At 40.0% G+C, this 20,751-nt stretch overlaps 1 protein-coding gene across 3 annotated transcripts in view; it reads right to left on the bottom strand.

Moving 5' to 3' along the window:
* LOC128519738 (transcription factor HIVEP3) overlaps window positions 1-20,751 on the bottom strand; it is a 72,059-nt gene that overhangs the window by 8,058 nt on the left and 43,250 nt on the right. For 2 of the 3 annotated variants that reach the window (XM_053493566.1, XM_053493568.1), the window contains exons 2-3: window positions 4,852-9,297; window positions 4,536-4,681 (exon numbers count right to left, since the gene is read on the bottom strand). In XM_053493566.1, the coding sequence (XP_053349541.1) occupies window positions 4,536-4,681; window positions 4,852-8,976 (4,271 nt within the window). In that variant the 5' untranslated portion in view covers window positions 8,977-9,297. Of the gene's footprint in view, window positions 1-4,535; window positions 4,682-4,851; window positions 9,298-16,370; window positions 16,550-20,751 lie in introns of all 3 variants that reach the window. The other variant, XM_053493567.1, reaches the window with a different exon arrangement.

The raw sequence follows: 20,751 nt of genomic DNA, 5'->3' as shown, positions 1-20,751 counted from the left end.
GGTGGAAGGGGACGTGGTGTATCATCAGGAAAGGGAAAAGTGGACAAGGAGACTTGGTGGTGGAACGAGGAAGTCCAGGAGTGTATACAGGGAAAGAGGCTAGCTAAAAAGAAGTGAGACACTGAGAGGACTGAAGAGAGTAGACAGGACTACAGGGAGATGCAGCATAAGGTGAAGGTAGAGATGGCTAAGGCCAAACAAAGAGCATATGAGGACTTGTATGCTAGGCTGGACAGTAAGGAGGTTGAGGTGGATCTGTACTGGTTGGCGAGCCAGAGAGATAGAGATGGAAAGGATGTGCAGCAGGTTAGAGTAATTAAAGATAGAAATGGAAATGTATTGACAGATTCCAGGAGGGTGATAGGAAGGAATACTTTTGAGAATTGATAAATGAGGAAAACGAAAGAGAACAAAAAGTAGAATAGGTGACTATTGTGGAGCAGGAAGCAAATATTAGTAAAAGTGAGGTGAGAAGAGCGTTGAAGCGGATGAAGAGTGGAAAGTCTATTGGTCCTGATGACATACCTGTGGAGGTATGAAAGTTTTTAGGAGAGGTGGCAGTAGAGTTACTAGACTGATTAGTTTGTTTAACAAGATCTTTTAGAGTGAGAGGATTCCAGAAGAACGGAGGAGAAGTGTGTTGGTGCCGATGTTTAAGAACAAGGGAGATGTGCAGAGCTGTGGCAATTACAGAGGCATAAAGCTAATGAGCCAGACAATTAAGCTGTGGGAAAGAGTAGTGGAAGCTAGGTTAAGGGCAAAGGTGAGCATTTGTGAGCAGCAATATGCTTTCATGACAAGAAAGAGTACATCAGATGCAGTATTTGCTTTGAGGATGCTGGTGGAGAAGTACAGAGAAGGTAATAAAGTGTTGCATTGTGTCTTTGTAGATTTAGAGAAAGCGTACAACAGGGTGCCTGTGAGGAGCTGTGGGGTTGTATGAGGAAGTCTGGAGTGGCAGAAAAGTAATGTTAGAGTGGTCCAGGACATGTATGAGAGCTGTAAGACAGTGGTGAGATGTGCTATTGGTGTGACAGAAGAGTTCAAGGTGGAGGTGGATATGCATCAAGGATCGGCTCTGAGCCCCTTCTTGTTTGCTATGGTGATGGACAGGATGGCAGATGAGGTTAGACAGGAGTCTCCATGGACTATAATGTTTGCAGATGACATTGTGCTTTGTAGCGAGAGCAGGGAACAGGTGGAGGAAAATTTGGAGAGTTGGAGGTATGCTCTGGAAAGAACAGGAATGAAGGTTAGCCGCAGCAAGACAGAATACATGTGTGTGAATGAGAGGGACCCAAGAGGAATGGTGAGACTACAGGGAGCAGAGGTAAAGAAGGTGCAGGACTTTAAGTACTTAGGGTCAATGGTCCAGAGCAATGGAGAGTGTGGAAAGGAGGTGAAGTGGCCGGACCAGGCAGGTTGGAACGAATGGAGAAAAGTGTCAGGTGTGTTGTGCGATAAAAGAGTATCAGGGAGAATGAAAGGAAAGGTGTACAGGACAGTGGTGAAACCAGCTATGCTCAACGGCTTAAAAACAGTGGCACTGAAGAAAAGACAGAAGGCAGAGCTAAAGGTAGCAGAGCTCAAGATGTTGAGGTTCTCTTTGGAAGTGACAAGGATGGATAGGATCAAGAATGAGTTCATCAGAGGGACAACCCATGTTAGATGTTTTGGAGATAAAGTCAGAGAGGCCACATTGAGGTGGTTTGGACATATTCAGAGGAGAGATTACATCCGTAGAAGGATGCTGGGGTTGGAACTGCCGGGCAGGAGGTCTAGAGGAAGACCAAAGAGGAGATATATGGATGCAGTGAGAGAGGACATTAAGTTAGTCCGTTTAAGAGAAGAGCATGCAGGGGATAGGGTTAGATGGAAGCAGATGATTCGCTGTGGCGACCCCTGAAAGGGAACAGCCGAAAGAAAAAGAAGAAGTGTGTGCCCTGATATAAATCGGCACTCTGTCCAGAGTGTACCTTGCCTCGTGCCCTAAGCCTCCCAGGATAGGCTCCAGGCCTCCATGAGGATAAAGTGGTATAGACAATGAGTGAGTGAAAAATTAGTTTTAAATTTTTACAAGTTCTTTGTAACCAAAAGGTGAGGAGAATAAAACATGAATGTGGTGGATAGTCCATAAATCTTATAAGTTTCTCTGTCCCTTTTATTCTCTATTTTTTCTTTTCTTTTTCTCTTATTTAGTTCTGTAATTTTTGGGTCCAGGGATTAAAATCCTAAATAAGGTTAAATGGAAAGCTAGTGCGCTATGTATGGTGTACAGTCCTTTGTCCCACACATCAAGTAGTATGAAGGTAAAACAGTAGCAAAACCCGAGAGCTTGCAAATTCGAATGTGAGAACTTGTAAAATAAATATTTGTATTTGTAAGTTGAAATTTATACTCACAGCTCTGATGTGAAAAGCTGCATCTATCGATTTGCACACCTGTGTTTTGAATTCGAAGTTGCAGATTAACAGGCACAATTGTGTACTACACATTTATCTTTGCGCTTTACTTCAGTTTCGCTGTACAACCACAAGTCGGCGCTCACAACCTCTCAGATCTGGCGGTACAACCTCAAATCCCGGGGCTCTGACTTTTGCTACTCATTTTGCGATATTCCTGTAGCAAAACTGACTTGTGCACTTGTAAACGCGGGGGCAGGGCTGGGGTGGAAATTAAGTCATTTTATTGGTCAATGCCTCACCAATGAACATTTAATTGGTTGGAGCCAGCCAATGAAGTGGGACGTTTTGTGCGCGATGACGTCACAGACTACACAGAGCAGCTCGCGCCGTTTCGGTGGTGGTGGGTCGTCTATGCCAACCAATTAAACGACATTGCTGCGCTTTTACTGGTATATAAAATCCAGTAAAACTAATGATAGTTAATAAAAAAAATTTCCAAGCGTTTAAAAACAAAAAAGCTGATACATATGCATACAAATGTTTGCATTGTGGCTGGCGTTGTTCAGTAGAGAGGCATTGACCAACAAAATGACTTCATTTCCACCCCAGCCCCGCCCCCGCGTTTACAAGTGCACAAGTCAGTTTTGCTACAGGAATATCGCAAAATGAGTAGCAAAAGTCAGAGCGCCGGGATTTGAGGTTGTACTGCCAGATCTGAGAGGTTGTGAGCGCCGACTTGTGGTTGTACAGCGAAACTGAAGTAAAGCGCAAAGATAAATGTGTAGTACACAATTGTGCCTGTTAATCTGCAACTTCGAATTCAAAACACAGGTGTGCAAATCGATAGATGCAGCTTTTCACATCAGAGCTGTGAGTACAAATTTCAACTTACAAATACAAATATTCATTTTACAAGTTCTCACATTCGAATTTGCAAGCTCTCGGGTTTTGCTACTGTTTTACCTTCATAAAGTAGAGCCATTGATCAGGTGTACAGACAGATTTGGAATTAAGCCTAGAATCTAGTTAGCTTTTCAGCCAAAAAAACAAAAATGCTGTGACCAAAAAGTGTAATTAAACACCTGGGATGCAGAGTGATACTGTCCATTATCACCAGGAAAGTCTCTTACCGTGGAAAGTCTCTCATCCAATCAGATTACTCGGACCGAACAAGCTGTTGTATAATTTATTTTATACATAAATAAAAAAAAGTTTTTATAAGTTTAAAGTTATTCCTACCACAACGAGCAAAATTTTGAACTAAATATAAAACACATGACCTAATCTTCCTGTGGAGTCATGTGGACCCGCACCATAGACCTTATTCCAGAGAAACCAATAAACCTAAAAATCAGTCATCAATCTGTGGACACTCATTTTAGAGCTGATGCAATTTCAATAAGCAGCAGACTTCAACCATAAATCTCTCTCAAGATATATTTGTCTCTGTTTTGAAAGAATAAATCCCAAAACAGAGAGATACTACTTAAATACTTCTGTATACCTTGTCTTCATCATTTAAAATACAAACGCTGCTGCCACAAAAGAGAACTGATAAATTGTCTAAAAATGCTCTTCCTATCTATATGTGCTTTGGTGAGAGTTCTGTAATACATACACTTCCCAGCCCAAAACAACACATTCTAATATTTTGTTCAACTACTTTTAGCTGTTTGGCTCATCGGACCACATAGCCTCTTCCCATTGCTCCAAAGTCCATTCTTTAGGCTTCCTATGATATGGAAGCCTTTTGTTCTGATTAGCCTCAGTAACATGTGGTTTTCGTATGACTAAACAGCCATTTAGTCCCAATAATGTGAGCTCTCTTCATATTGTGCAAGTTGAAATGCTCTTACTTTTACTATTAAACATAGCTGTGATTTCTACTGTTGTTTGTGTTTCCAGTGCAACTTAAGGCATATGGTTTAAATAATGAGTTGCATAGTTCTTAGCCTAATTCTAATAATTTAACAGTTTTCTGTGACTGATGCAGGCCAATAACCTAATCCTCCTGAGACAGTGACTTCTTTTAGCCAGACAGTCTACTATCAACAATTAAAGAAGACTGGAATATTAAAGATTGATGTGATTATATACAAATAACATGCTAAAAGGCTAATAATAACTTACCCTCCTTCAAAGATGCAAACACGTAGGGGCTCACTGTGCTTTGAGGTGGTAGGAGTCTCCTCTGCACCACTCACATCTTTTTGAGTCCTTGTTTTATGAAGTTCTTCTTTCTCTTTGACAGGGGTGCTCTGTGTTTTGACATGCACCTATACAGTACATTAAATGAAATAACATGACATACCTGTATCCAAAAATCCTGAAGTATACACAGTAATATATGTAATAATATAGTAACAGTAATAATTAGCAATCACAACAAAAAATACAAACATGGATAGAGAACAATATAAGTATTTACAATGGCGTTAACATTTACCTCTGATACCCTGGGAGATTTGTTGCCAACTAACTTGTCAGTTGTCAAAGGTGGTGTTGTAGCCATGGTATATACCTCGGAGCTATACATTTGCTTAGAACACAGGAGGGACAATACTATTTTGGTGGACAAACCAGGTAGATTGGGGTTATACATGCTCACATTCCAAGAGGAATAAACTGATGTTTGTGGATTTGTGTGGGCAGATGGGTTAGGCTTAGTATAATTCAGGTAGCACCAGCTCACTCTTGTACTGGTATGAAGACTGGGGTATAATGGGTCAGTAGCATCTATGGATTTCTCTGGGATCTCAACCACTGATACGCACCCATGGCCCTCTTCCTGATCTTCCTCTTTCTTAAGACTAGTTTCCACCTGGGAAATGTCTGGCTTATTCACAACAAATTCAGTTTTCTTTCCTTTGCATACTTGTTCTTCCTCCACAGCTGCCTCCATTCCTTTTCTGTCCCCTAAAACCTCCTTATCTGTTCCTTGGTTTTCCACAGATTTTCCACAACTTTTCACCCTTTCATCTTCAATTTCTTCCGCTTCTTCTTCTTCCTTGATTCGTTTCTGTTGTCGTTGTGCCTCAAGGCTAAGCTCTAGACTACCTGCGGGGGAAAGCATGCGCTTATTTCCTCCAGCAGCAAGAGGCCCACAACTATCGTCCGATGCAGTGTCTGATTGAAATTTTAAAGGAAGTGATAAAGGAATGCAAGTCTTAAGATTTGAAGTAGGGAGTCTAAGGTAAGATCTCTGAAGCTTGCTGCCCTCAAGTTGCTCCATAATGACCATGGCTGTACAGCATATTGGTTGCTGAGACCGTGTTGTGGCTAAGATTTGTGAAATGGTTGTATACATGGCACTAGCATAAGTAGGAATATGAGTCTGTAAGCGAACAGGCACCACCAGGGACACCACTGGTCTAAGCTGCTCAAGGCAAGTAGCTATGATGGGGCGGGGCTGGTGCCGAGTGACAAGTTGGTGACATGGAGATCCTCTTCTATGTGTAGAGCAAGGAGAAGAGCCAGGTTCGCCAATAGATAAAGCCAAGGGATCCTGAATGATTAGACCACTTGTTGGGTACTGCAGTGAGAGCAAAGTAGGAAAAGGCTGAATAGGAAGGCCTAGCTGCTCAGCTAAATGAAGCTGCCTTGGATGAAATGAAGATGGCACTGTTTGTATAAGAGCATGCTGAAGCATATGACTGGAAAGGACCTCAGATATTGTTGTGACTGGTAGCAGTTCAGTTACCTGATGTGAGGAAAAGGTTTCTGGACTTGTTAGAGGGTAAACTGAAGTTGGCAGAGGAAGGGGAGTTTGAAAAAGCTGCAGTGTTTTTCCCAAAGTGTCTGGGCTAAGACTAGAAGTACTGCTTGCTCTCTCATCATGAACAGTGAGAGCAGCATGGCCAATATAGGACTGATGGACGCCAGATGATGATTCTACCTGATCAGGCTTCTCAAGGGTTGCATGCTTCACCAAGAGACATTTTCGCCTCTCTTTCCAAGAAGATGATGTAGATCTTGGAGACAGGGATCCACAGTCAAATGATTTGCTTCTCATCTCTACTACCTGGGCAGGGTGTGGCGGACTTGCAGGCGCTTGTTCAGAGGCAGAACGATGCATTTCCCTGTGATAATGTTGAGAGACACCTGGTACAGTCAGCATATGGGACCCTTGGCAGCTCCACTGGCCAGCCGGCATTTCAGAGTCAATCTTTCCTATTTCATCAAAAGATGTAGATCGACTAGAGGTGTGAGAAACATTACTCTCTTGGCTAGGACTGTATGGCAGGGAAACTGAGTCAAAACTAGATTCGCCTGATGACTGGAGTGCCTCAGCCAACCGGAGACGCTTCTTTTTTGGAGGCAGCTTCTCTGCAGGAAGCTGAGCCAGGCTTTGACTACGCTGAGGCCACTGGAACTCCTCCTTCTCTAATTCTCTTGGGATATATGTACTTGTTTGAGGTGATACCATCTCAGGATCTGGTTCTTTTGTTACCAAGATCTCTGGAACTTGAATCTTGGGCTGTCGAACCAACCTGGATGTGGAGGTTTGCTTGGGCCCCTGTAAATCCTTAGGTTCAATTTCGGCCTCCTGAATTTCTATGGACATGCTTTCCTGTTTTTCAAAAGAGCTTGTGTGCTGAATTACTGATATTTCCTTAAAAGGGCCAATTTTTTCGGGTTCCATTTGTGGTACAGTACCTGAGAAACCTTGAAAATCATCTTTATTCCCTATTGCTGATGTAGTGAGATGACTGCTAAAAGATATAGCTGCTGGACCTGGACTAGGAGGGTCCTCCTCTAAACTTTCTTCTTTCCTCCTCTTTCGTATTGCCATAGCCATTGCTTTAAACTTATAGTGCATTATTTGTCGATGATCTTCTTGTACAGCAGCTTTCTTCTCACTCTGATGTTCCTGTAAAGGCTTATTTATGCAAGAAACTCTGTGTGCTTCATAATGCTCTTGTTTATTCAAACGAGTCCCACATATGTCACATTCATACAGCTGTATTCCCTTTTGCTGCTTCCAGCCTGTATCTGTAGAAACAGAGGAACCAGTTTCTGATGTCAAGTCAGCGCCAACTGGCATTTCGATGGCAGGCTGGCGCTTCAACATTCGATGATGGTGACCAACCCTCAGTTCCACTGATGAAGTCTGCTGTTCATCAAAAGATTGGCTGAGACGAAAGTTCTGTGAAGATAAGCTAGCTGGATCATCTATGCCACTAGAAGATGGCACTGACTGGCTTCTCAGAAAAATACTACTTGAACTGTGAGTAGAAACTGTGCCTTCATTTAATTGTGAATGCTTTGCTTCAGTAGCATAACCACTTAAAATATTTTGCCCTGTAGTGCCACTAGTTCCAGGAAATTCTTCCTTTGGATCTTTTGGTGAAGAAAACTTAGCAGACTCACTACTACTTCTTCTAGAGAGAGAAGAACGTCTAGGTTTGACACTGTCGATTTCACTTGTGTCAACCACAGCCTCATTTATAGTAATTAATTTAGTGATGTGTTCAATGACTTGTGTCTTTGGCACAGTGAAAGAGACAGATTTTTCCTCTTGTCCCAAAGATGTTGACTGAAGGTGTTGGTGTGAAATTCTTTGTTGCTGGCCTAATCGTCCATACTTTCCCAAGATAATTTCAGCATAGGATTTAACATTGGCATTGGGAGGGCTCACCTGGGATAACTCAGCACTACCATAGCTGGAAAAGTAGCCAGATTCAGTACTGCCCTTACTACCAGGACCCAATGAAGATGATGGACTCTCATCTGGTGATTCCATGGGAGCTCTTTTCCTTTCACTGAGTCGCATAGCTAACCTCTGTTTGATTGCCTGTGAATCCTCTGTTCTTGGCACTTCTTCTGAAAATGAGAGTTCAACCTTGGAGCTTTTTCTTAGAGCTGGTCTGTCTTTAGATGTAGATGGCTGATGCTGGCCAGTCTCATCCTCAGACTCTGTGCTATCCGCTTCTGTTGCTTCTTCCTGCTCATCTCCTATAGTACCACTTTCAACTCCACTGCAACTGTATTCTTCACGTCTAGATACCAAACCAGCTTTTATTCGATGTGCATGGGATTTGCGATGTTTGTACAGGTTACTTTTAGTCTTAAACGAGAAACTACACGGGACACAAGGATAGGGTCTTTCTCCTGTGTGGGAACGGATATGTTTTTGGAGGACACTGGGTTTTGCACATGGCCTTCCACAGTATGAGCAAACATACTTTCCTGGCTTTTGGGGCTTACGTTCCTTTCTAGATGTGGTGCCTTCTTGTAATTCTTGACTGGGGCAAGAAGGAATACTATGAAGATGAGGGACTGGGGTAGAGGTTTCAAGGGATGATGAAGAGTAGCTGCCTCCAGAAGGGCCTGGGACATCTTGTAATTGCCAACTTTCCCCCATCTGAGACTGCTGTTGCTGCTGCCTCTGGAGCAAATCTCTGCGTTTTGGCTGCCTCTTATGATGCCGGCCATGTGATCCATGGATTGGTAGTGAGGTAGCCTGCTCCTGTATATGAGGAAACCTACCCCTAAGTGAAGATTCAGACAGAGCTTGTTGCTGTCCACCAGATCGCTCCCCATCAGACGGCCGGCTATGCTCTGCCTCCATAGAATGTGGGGAGAAAGCCTTATGGACACACTTGGAATGCCTTTGTAACTACCTGATCCTTTAGCATTATTTTCCATGGGACGTAAAAAATTGGGACATCTTGAGAAAAATTGCACATGGCTTTAAAAGGATCTACTGGTTTATGTTAAAATTTATTCATCAGATAAATAACTCAAACAGGGCCAAAGAAGAGCAGGAATTATCAATGTATCACTCCATTGCAACACATTTGTGGGATAGTAACTCAAAAGTAGTATGTGTTAGCAGGTGTTCAAGTCCTTTTTTCCTCCCAGGTTTTCATTTGCCCACAATGCAGAGGCCCTAGAGAGAAACAGATAAGAATGGCTTTCACTGTACAAGGTTGCATGCTTGTGCATCAAAAATTTATTTTAAGCATTTGTATATCAGTTTTAAAAATAAACGCTGTAAAAACCTTAAACAGAAACTAGATTTTTTTTTTTATGAATCCAGTATTCTGAAAAACGTTTATAGCCAAGAGAATCATATTTTATTTAGGGTTGAATGTTCAGTGTACTGTACAAGTCCTGTGACAGGAGCATAAATAGCGGAAATATAATTAAATTTATCATGAATAACTTGATAAATTTGGGTGTAGATATCAAGATGTAGAATATGGCTCACAACACCTTAACATAACAGTTTATCATAATGTATGACCTCTTAAAATTGTGTTTCGCAACAAAAATGGAACAAGCCACACATATACACCAAGTTCTAGACATTATTTGTTTGACCTTACATCCCTAGCATTGACCGCTAATATTTGTTTTATAACAAAGCATAGGGCCGTGTAAGCAAACTTGCTTAATGGTAAAGTACAATTAGACCCATCAATGCCACAAAACTAATTATTTAAACAAATTTAAAGATACCAGACCTACTGAAATTTGTCCAATAGATGGTGCTGTGGATTTAAGCCAACAAGGGTCATGGATCGTTTAAAAGCCCCAAGGTGTGACACAAAGCAATTCAGTCGCAAATGAACATACAGTGGTGGCCAAAAGTATTAATACAACATATAACATATTATACTGTAGTTCTCCCTGTGCATAAAACAGGTGATTTTACAAATATGTCATGGCTTTTTTAAATAAAGAGTTGTGCTAATTAGAATCAGCTGCTTGGAACAAATATGCCACAGGACTTTTACTTTCTTAAGCATTTACTTGGCTAAAACTATGGAATTCATGTGAATTGTAAACTTCTGTGGCACATTTCTACACATGATCTTCAGTACGCAATGAAGCAGGGGTGGATTGAGTCACTGACACCACAGTAATGCAGATGTCTTTCTGACACTATGCCCAGCTGGATCCGGCAGGTTGTGAAGAATGAAGGACTTCATACTAAATACTGATTGTTGTATAGCAATTTTAGTGGCTACAATAACACATTATTCTTATTAGCTTGATTATTATTATAAAAAAAAAATTCAGACCATCATTTAAAAATCCAAACTTTTGTCTCAATTTTTTTATTCAACACTGTAGGTCTTTGTTTTAGTTGTATCATACCCTTAATAAAAGAACCTAGATAAAATTGTTAAGACTACAGATACTTGTACATTTTCTACAGTACAAGAACCAAACCTTCAGTCTTTCAGTCATTTTGAGTTTACAGTTTACATATGATAAACAGGTTCATGCAATACAGTTTTTTTTACTGTTTTTAACAGAAATGCCAGCTTATGCACATTTGTTCTGAATTTCACAGTTCAAAAATATATGCTTTAAGAAACTATTTAAAATATTATCCATGCAATGTTGACATCTGCTGTGAAAATGTTTTCATTTAGATACTGTACAAACAAAACAACATAGTACACTCAATGGATCACCTGTATATTTTCTCATTTATGCAATTATTCAGGCTACCCGTATATTATTATATGGCAGTATTATTATATCACAGCAGTGTAACACACAAAATCACAGACACTGCTCAAAAGTTTCAGGATGTGGAAAATGTGTTTTCACTAATTTTGCCATAGTTGTTTGTACCAACTGATCTGAACAACAAAGTTTACAGATAATGGTGCAAGCAAAAAAAATAAAAATAATAGCCAATACTGTGAGTGGAAATGCCTTGTTTTTCCCAAAAAAAAATTCCCCAATTTAATCATGCTATGTCTGTTATCACAGTCTCCCATCAAGATGACAATTACCAACCAGGGAGGGTACAGATTATCACTTGCTTCCCCTGAGACACATAAAAACAGCAAATTGCATCTTTTCTTAATGCTGCTCACACAATGTTTGCAATGTTGTAACACTCGGAGAGGAAAGCACTATCTGGCCCCCACCACTTGCATGACCACACCAGCGCTCATGATTGGCTAGAATCACCATGACTGATGCGAGTGCGGGTATGATATCACTACCCTCCCTCCCCCCACTGAGAGAACAGGGCCAATCTGCTCTCTGGACTCTCGGTTACAGATGGCTGTAGCATAACCTGGGAATCTAACTCACGATCTCCGGATGACAGGGCAAACGTGCTTTGTTGCACCACTCGGGAGCCCCAAAATGCCTTGTTGATCAGAGCAGAGAAGAATGGACAGACTGGTTCAAGCTTACAGGCAGGCTACAATAACTATGTAAAAAAACAAGCTAGCATGTTAGGCAATTGAACAAGACCCGTAACCCTGCCCATCTATTACTGAGTCAAACGACACATCATTCATCTTTTTTGTCACAATGATGTGCACAATAAGCACTTTTATTCTTGTAAAAACCAGTGTCTCGAATATTAGTGCCATGTCCCAAACTGATATTAGCGTACAACAGTTTCACTAAACCACTTGTATCATTAGATGGTGCATATTACATACTTTAAAATGCAGCCCTAGATTGTCTCTGAATGTGTGTTATCTAGATACTTGCACCAATGAGATAAACCCAAGCACTGAAAAATACCCATTACTAAATGTTCTCCTGCAAGTAGCTTGCCATAGAGTTTTCTACCTGTGAAATATAAAGTCACAGTATCTTGTATTTTGTGTAGAGGTCTGGCTACCAGAAGCTTGCTCTGAACTTTAACCATCATCTACATAGTGCGTAGACTAACAAGACTATGAGATGGGAATTACCAGTAACCTCCATTTCTTTATTAGATGTAAAAACAGTGAACAGATGGTTCTTGAATGTGTGGTTCCCACTGTGAATAATCGAGGAAGAGGTGTGATGATCTGGGGTTGCTAGGTGCTTTGCTGGTGACACTGTTGGTGACTTTATCAAAACTTAGGGCATATCTAACCAGCATGCCTACCACAGCATTTTGCAGCAATATGCCATCCGATCCCGTTTGCACTTATTGGGATCATCAACAGAACAAAGACCCTCTAAACACACCTCTAGGTTATATAAGAACTATTTGTCCAAGATTGGGATTGTTTGGAATGAGTTAGATGGCAAAGTGAAGGAAAAATCAGTCAACAAGTACTCAACACCTCTGGGAACGATTGTGAAATTTTTTTTTAGGTGACTACCTCATGAGGCTGACTAAAAGAATACCAAGAGTGTGCAAAAATGTTATCAAAGCAAAAGGTGGCTTCTTCTTCCTTTTTTTTTTTTTTTTTTACTAATTGAAAATATATATTAAAAAAAATTCTGGGTTATTTAACACATTTTGTTGACTCCATAATTCCATATATGTTCTATGATAATTTGAATGTCTACAGTATTAATATATAACGTTGAAAACCACTGATAAATGACAAGATATTAGTCTTCTTTCCTCAAGACCTAAAAAAGTTATTTTTGTCACCGGGCATATTTGCCAAAAGTCTTATATTTGTCACCTAGCATTTCCCAATTTTTACCAGTACAAACTTAGTCTCTATGCCTATTGAAACCTATAGTTCTTGTTATTAGCTGAAAAGAGTGGAAATCAATGTGCTTTCTGCAGCTGTAGCCCATCACCAGGTGTATAATGCTTTTCTGCTTGCCACAGTTTTGCAGAGCAGTTATTGAATTATTATAGTGTTCCCATCAGCTTAAACCAATCTGACTGCTCTCTTCTGACCTTTACCACCAACAATGCATTTTAGCTCACAGAACCGCTGCTCACTTGATGTGTTTGGTTTTCACAATATTCTGAGCAAACTTTAGACACTGTAGCATGAAAATCCCAGGAGATTAGCATTTTCAGAAATACTAAAAGCATCCCATCTGGCACCAACAAACATGCCAAAGTCACTGAAAGTCATCGTATTCTGATGTGAACATTGACAAAAAGCTCCTAACCTGTATATGTTAAACTTCATGCACTGCTGCCACATGCTTGGCTGATCAGATTTTTTGTGTGATATATATTTAGGCTTAATATATTTTAGAAGTTTATTTTATACAAGGTGGGCGAAAATTAACTAGGAAATATTTACAAAATTATGTGTGGTCCATAGTATCTGGCAGAGATAACATTGGCGACCTTATTTTCACGCAGAATGGCGCAGCACCCCATTTTGCTATTACTGTGTGTGCATGGTTAGAGTAGCATTTTCCAGGACATTGGCTGGGACAACACAGACCTCATAAATGGCCTCCAAGAAGTCCAGATCCCACTCCTACGCAAAGGAGGAGGTGCACAGGATAAAGCCTCAAACACTGGAGGACATGAAGCGTGGATACAGGAGGTTCTCAGCAATATTTGAGGAAACTGGTTGATGCTACTGGTGCCTACGTTAAAATTTTAAGATTTGCTTTCATTTTCCTATGTAGTAAAGTACATGTACAATTTGTTTCAATGCATCTGTATTAGAAATGTGGACTTTATTACCAATTTTTAATGCCTTGTTACTGTTTCACCCACCCTGCATATTATATAAGTTTATTTAAGATAATATAAAACATATTTAGGTTTAGGTTGCTTTCTGACCCAACATGGACTTTACAGGCAGAGAGCCAAGACAAGGTTAAGAAGGCAACCTAATATAATATACTTCATGATTTAAAAATATCTTATATCCTTGTATTCCAAAGTATATTAGCTTATATAACATTTTTTGTCTTTTACTGCATATTCACGAAGTAAAACAAAAAACATAAGTTACTTCTGCATATGATAGCTGTACTGTACCTTCGAGCTACAGTTGGGCATGGCTGCTGACAGTTTGCAAAGTAGATTAACCCTGCCGAAGCAAGTGAAAACTGCTGATCTTCACTACATCTTTATATCTATATATTTAAACAGATTAAATATATATATAAGGATTAAATCAAAATCAAAATAAACAAACTTCCTTTCTTTCTACTTTCACTCCTGGCAGCCTGGCGGCGGTTCCCATAGAGACGGGCTTACAGCTAGCCGTGGCAGATGGAGGGCGAGTTGGAGCTCTAAATTTGTCTCCCAGCATCCTCTCTGAGTACAGCAACATGCTGGCAGCAGGAAGTGGGCAATCAGACTGACCTCGGCACGTGAATGGCATTGTCTCACGACCCCACCTACCCCTTGCCGAGCATTCAACATGTTCATTCAAAATAAACCACCAGTATTGGTCGACCCTTTTAAATACCACACTACAGGAACCAAAGGCACAGCTCACCACCTGCTCATACTGGCAGGAACATTAATGTCATCATGGGGCAAAAAAACATCACCACCCTGAAGGACTTGCTGAAAATGGCTAGTATCCACAATAATGACCATGGCTTACCTTCTAGGCCAGATTTTAAAATTTACTTTACTAAAACAAAAGTAGCTTCAAAGCTTGTCATGTACAGGAACATTACATTGAGGTAGGAAGTCACAAGATCCCAATCCACCCTGGTATTGTAATGTTATCAACATTACACAACCGAAAACAAAACACATAGACTTATACCTTATGAGATCGTTCATAAATAAGGATCTAAGGTGGATGTTCTCTGCTTGCATCCTGCCTTGTGGTAGTTCTTTAAAGGTAGGTGAAATCTGGTGGTAAGCTCGAATTAATGCTCAGACAACCTTATTTGCACAAATGTAAGATAATGGCATTTTTTTTCATGCTGCACTGGTATGTACCTCATAGGTACGATCCAGAAAAGCTAGCAATGCAAGATTTGCCTTTTTTTTTAAAGAGCTGTCTGTGAATTATGGCAAAGAACAAAATCTTCCCGATTATCACATCAACATCTCAAGAATTGTGTACATGTCCACATATTAACAGCTATTGCCTAATAAGCAATACATGTCACAAATATATTTTAGAACACATAAAAAATGTTTCAAGCAAAAAAAGAAAAACAAATAAAATAAAATAAAAGTATTGGAACACAAATAAGTGTTGGCCAAGCTGTAAATACACAAATGCACAATAAACAAGTCGTGAACACCTATTTAAGAAGGATAACAGTTCTTCTAATTTACAAGCAGTGTTTGTTTCATTCAGCTATTTTTTTGGAGCAACTGATGTTGCTTTCACTGCCAAGCCGCCCACAGCAACTTCGGCACGGTCCCGTCAATTGCCTGCTCCCTGCCTTTTCAAGTGTGACGCTGAGAAAAAGAAACTACCCACATCAGGAAGTGAATGAAATGCAGCCGCTGCCAGTGAGAATGTGTATGAATCAGACACCCCGCTGCACCCTATCGAACGCACATAGCCGCCTCCTCAGCCTCAACAGAGCGCTTTGATAAGGTTAGTCATCCTCCAGTGGCGCTTCAAAGACTCTATAGTTTTTCCTTATGGGCACCTCTCCACACTCTCCTCGTTTAACCTTCTAGAAACAAAATCAGTGTTAATGAGTAAGTCTCTCTCTGCTGTTCAGAAGTGCCCTTTAACTGTACTTCACTATCCTTTCCCTGATGGAGTAAGTGAGGGAGAGAGATAAAGATGAAAGAAAGAGAGTGTGAGACTCATGGTGAAACACTGAACAAGACCAACAGTTTTCTTAACTCGTACTAGATCATTACATCAACAGGTTCCATTTTAAACTGATTGCCATAGAAATCTGTATATTGAAATGTGGCAACAGAGATAATGTACAGTAATTGCACAAATATTTGTGTCCGAGCAAGTGTGTGAATTTTTCTCGTATTTGTTAGTCAGGCAATTAACCAGCCTTATGTTTGGGTACAAAGCTTGTGTAATAACATTCTTACTGGTACTGTACTAACTAAATTTTCCAAAATGTGATGAGAATACAACAAAAATATGGCACAAGATACTATACATACTGTACCTTCAAATCAAAAGATAATTGCTCAGTAACTAAATGGTTTACTGACATACCGATTTAAAGCAGCTATGCCATGACTGTTTGCCTAAGTAATGCTGTGTCATGGACAACATTTTTAGGAACTCAACACCAATTTATAGACATAATTACACATACATGCAATTACCTCATGCAAAAACCACCTCTGCTTCTCCTCCTCAGATAAACTAGAGTACTCACAGTAAAACCGTCTTGTAATTCCGCTTTGTGTCAGCTGCTCAAACAGAACCGTGTGCAGAAGAAGAGAGCTAGAAGACAATCCTCCACCCGCGTCCTCCTGCTCTTCACAGCTACAGCATGAATGAGAGCCACCAAGTGATACAGCGGATATGAATGTTTGCATTTGAGTGGGTGTATTTCTGTGAAATAAGTGAGGAGGGAAGGAGGGGGAGAGAGAAAGAGTAAGAGAGAGTGAGGAAAATAAGGTGTAAAATAAGGACACTCTCATTGATGCAAAGCACCATTCTCACACAACACTGCGGTGCATCTTAGGCCTTTTGGCCTGATTGCCACAGCTCAGCTAAAGTACACAGATCTGAGCTAAATACCAAGGGGAATAGTTCTACATTCGTTCACTGAAGCCTGTCCTTGACCAAATGTGAAAGCTGTTATAATATAAAAACAACAGCAGCTTTGTAATAAATCTGAAGCAATTATAGTAAAGTAAGTTGCTTGGCTGCTGTGGACGGTTCCACATGGAAGCACCCTAAATATTTGCATTTTCCAAAAACAGTTTATGCCCAAGATTGTTGCTTTAGTGAATAAGTTTATGTTAATATTGTAGATTTGTGCATAACTACTGCTGAAATTCTTGAACCTCATTCCAGAACTCCAGCAAAAACACTTAGTACTGTTTGCCTTCACTCTGCTGTAATGATTCATAATCTCAATATCCGGTGTCAACCAGAAGAGAATAGATTCTCCTTCGAGGCTGGTTCCTCTTGAGTTTTTTTTCGTCATGCCATTTCAGGGAGTTTTTCTTCCCAACGTTGCCGCTAGCTTTCTCATTAGAGACCTAAATATAAATCTACATCCGGAGTTCTGTAAAGTTGCTTTCTGCTATGAAGACCAAATTTTATTTAATTGCTTCATCTTTCTGTTTATTGCAAATGAACAGCTTTGTATGTAGAATAATTTCTAATATCAAGCTAATATTACAATATAATTTTGGCTATAAGTGTAACTATTATATTCTTTATTTTATATTACTCTGATGACAAACATTCGCATTATATTTACATAAAAATGAGTAAGCCCTAACAAAGCAGCTCATTGAAATTTATGCTACTCTAACAGTACATACTCAAAATACCCTCCACCTAATGTTACTCCTTTAAAAATATCCAAAATACCCTCCATCAAATATACCCTGATTTTCACATGCTATTCCATTCATTCATGTTCTTCTGGTCAGGACTATAGTGGATCCAGCGCCTTCTAAAGAAACCCTAAGTTTGGTAAGACTTTGGTCTCTCTCAGAGCACCAAGCAGACACATTCACACAATCATTACACCTAGGGGCAACATTAAGTTGGCTTGAACATCTTTTGAGTGTGCTCATCTGAATGTTTTATCTAGACCGCTGAGTGGTGTGTGCCGTTTTGTCACTTTCAGCAATGGCAAACACAAAAGCTACTCGATCTTGTCCATCATGAGTAAGTATTTTACAAGCCAGTGCCACATGGAGCACACGTAACTCATTTTCACCATCAATACTATACTCATGTACTTATGTACTAAAATATGGCATTATTTGGTAAACTGAATAATAATAATAAAATTATGATCAATCATTATCATCATCCTCATCATCATCTACTTAGATCACTAGTGGATTAACTTTTATAACCCCCAGTTTGACACATGAATTTTAACGTAATGACAAACACCTCACTTTAATTTATTTTGAAGACAGCAGTTCTAAAATAGAGTATGCCCTTCCCATAGTCAACTACGTTTGAGAGAAAACAAGCCTAAACGTGCCCTTGTGCTCTTATTCAGTAAGCAGGATGACTTAATTCCAGTAATTAGAAAGTGAGGTTTTATATATATACCTGGAGACTATCCCAGGAGGCTTAGGGCACAAGGCGGGGTACACCCTGAACAGGGTGCCAATCTATCGCAGGGCACACACATACACACACTCACAATCATTCACACACTACGGGCAATTTGGGAACGCTAATTAGCCTGACCTACATATTTTTTGACTGTGGGAGGAAACTGGCGTACCCAGAGGAAACCCACCAAACACGGGGAGAACATACGAACTCGGAGTGCAACATGCACATGGAGATAGGAATCTAGCCTGGCCAGGAATCAAACCTGGACTCTGGAGGTGCAAGGCGACAGTGCTAACCACTATACCACCGTGCCGCCTATATATACAGTATACACACATATGCACTATAAAAAAAATATATCATTAAACTTATATACTGTATATTTGCTATTTTATTAGGTTTTTTATGCATTGCGTTTTATCTCTTTTTTTAATACTGTATAGCACTTTGGTCAACACTTGTTGGTTTAATTATGCTTTTACTTACTCTGACTTGACTTTAAACAGCTTCTGCACATAACCATGTTGACTAGAGTACCTACACAAGAATAGAATAGAATATTTTGGAAAACTGTGCCGGTTCTAAAAATATGCACAAATGAGGATTTCACACTGAACTGAAAAAAAAAGACATTTCCTCACTGTTTACCAATAAGAAAAGCAGTGTAAACATGTCTGGACGTTTTTTATAAGATCTAAATCTAAAATGAGAGGGAACTGTGGTCAACCTCTGAAACCTGAACCTTAACCTCTACAACTAGATAAAGCATTAGTATGTGTATAGCAGTGGATCAAAAATCTAAAGCACATAGATTTATTTATTTATCTTCAATAGCCGTTGTATCTTGTTTAGAGTCATGGCATGGGAACACAGGGAACATGGATAGGAACTAGGGATGCACCGAAATGAAAATTCTGGGCCGAAAACGAAACCGAAATTTTTGGATGCACTTGGCCGAAAACCGATATCGAAACCGAAAATGGCTTAATTAAAAAACATGTTTAAAATATTTTCTTTTTGTTTGTATTAAAAAAATGTTGCATATTGCAACTTTGCTGTCCTCATCTGAAACTTTGAAGTGCTTCCAAACCGCCGACATACTCCGTGTTTGATGCGTAATGACAGCGCGAACGAGACGGTAGGATGGGAGAGGCGTGGCGACAATTTCGGCTTTTATTTTCGGCGCTTTCTTACGTTTCGGCCGAAACCGATAATGCTATTTCGGCCGAAAATTTTCGGCGGCCGAAATTTCGGTGCATTTCTAATAGGAACACACCTTAAACCCATGACAAGGCACAATGCACACTTGCACTACCGTTCAAAAGTTTGGGGTCACTTTCTAACTCCATGATAGTTCCTGATTTTTATTTCTTTCTACATAGTAAAGGAATGCTGAAGGCGTCAAAAAATGCATTAATCCTTTGAACAGTTAAAGGTGAGATGTGTCTGCTACTTATGCTCTGTAAAGACTTCATAACGCCTCTAATCTGAGGTGCTGTTAATTGGTCATTTTTCAGGCTGATAACTCTAAATGAACTTCTCGTCTGCGGCAGAGGTAGGTTTTGGTCTCGCCCTCCTGGGATGGTCTTCATGAGAGCCAGTTTCATTATGGTGCTTGACGGATTTTGCAAATGCACTTGACAATACTGTTCTTGCAAGAACTATTACAGAAGAACTATTACAGTTGAAGAACTATTACAGTTGTTGTTACATAATTACCTAATTCCATATGTATTATTTTATAGTTTTGAAATCCCCAGTATTGTTGTAGAATGTAGAAAATAAATCACTAAACAAAAACAAAGAAATTTGCAAGTGACCCCAAACTTTTGAACGGTAGTGTACATAGTTCCAGTCCATCTACTGATATTGAGAGGAAAATATAGAACAAAAGTGGAGAACCCAAAGGAAACTCACAGAGACACAGGGAGAATATGTGAACCTCGGCGCAGATCGTAACCTGAGCTCAGGATCAAACTGAGGACTCTGGAGCTGGGAGGCCGCAATGCTTCAGCTGCGCCACTGTGTCGCCTTTGAGATTTTCATTTCAAGTAAATTAATATTCAAGTTCCACTAACATTTATAAAGCAAGCTGAATCTGCAGTAGCATCCATACTGCAAACTTTGTTTCACCATTTCTAATTTATATTAACCCTCTCACATTCCCTCCTAGGCCTAAAGTTAATTTGTGCATTATTTTGGCATTTGTGTATTATTGACTTGAGGCTAGACACATAACTGGGACTAACCCAAGTCGAGTCACAGAAGTAGCTTATTGTCACAGCGTGCCCACTGGTTGACCTTACTTAAGTTTTGCTGCAAAAATCACAGGCTGCGTAGCCTCAATTGTAACTCTTGGCCCTTATAATCACCAAATGTTTATATTCACAAGCTTTGTTTTCTGTGTGCACACTGGTCTTCTCTTCTCCCCCTAATTTTCCATCTCTATCAATCATGCTCAAAGAACGTGTTGTTGGGGATAACGGTCAGCTGTGTGC

Source organism: Clarias gariepinus, chromosome 4 (assembly GCF_024256425.1).
Source record: "Clarias gariepinus isolate MV-2021 ecotype Netherlands chromosome 4, CGAR_prim_01v2, whole genome shotgun sequence".
NCBI classification, from domain to species: Eukaryota; Metazoa; Chordata; class Actinopteri; order Siluriformes; family Clariidae; genus Clarias; species Clarias gariepinus.
The sequence above is the reverse complement of the archived record's forward strand: the minus strand, read 5'-3'. Positions and strand labels throughout refer to the sequence as shown.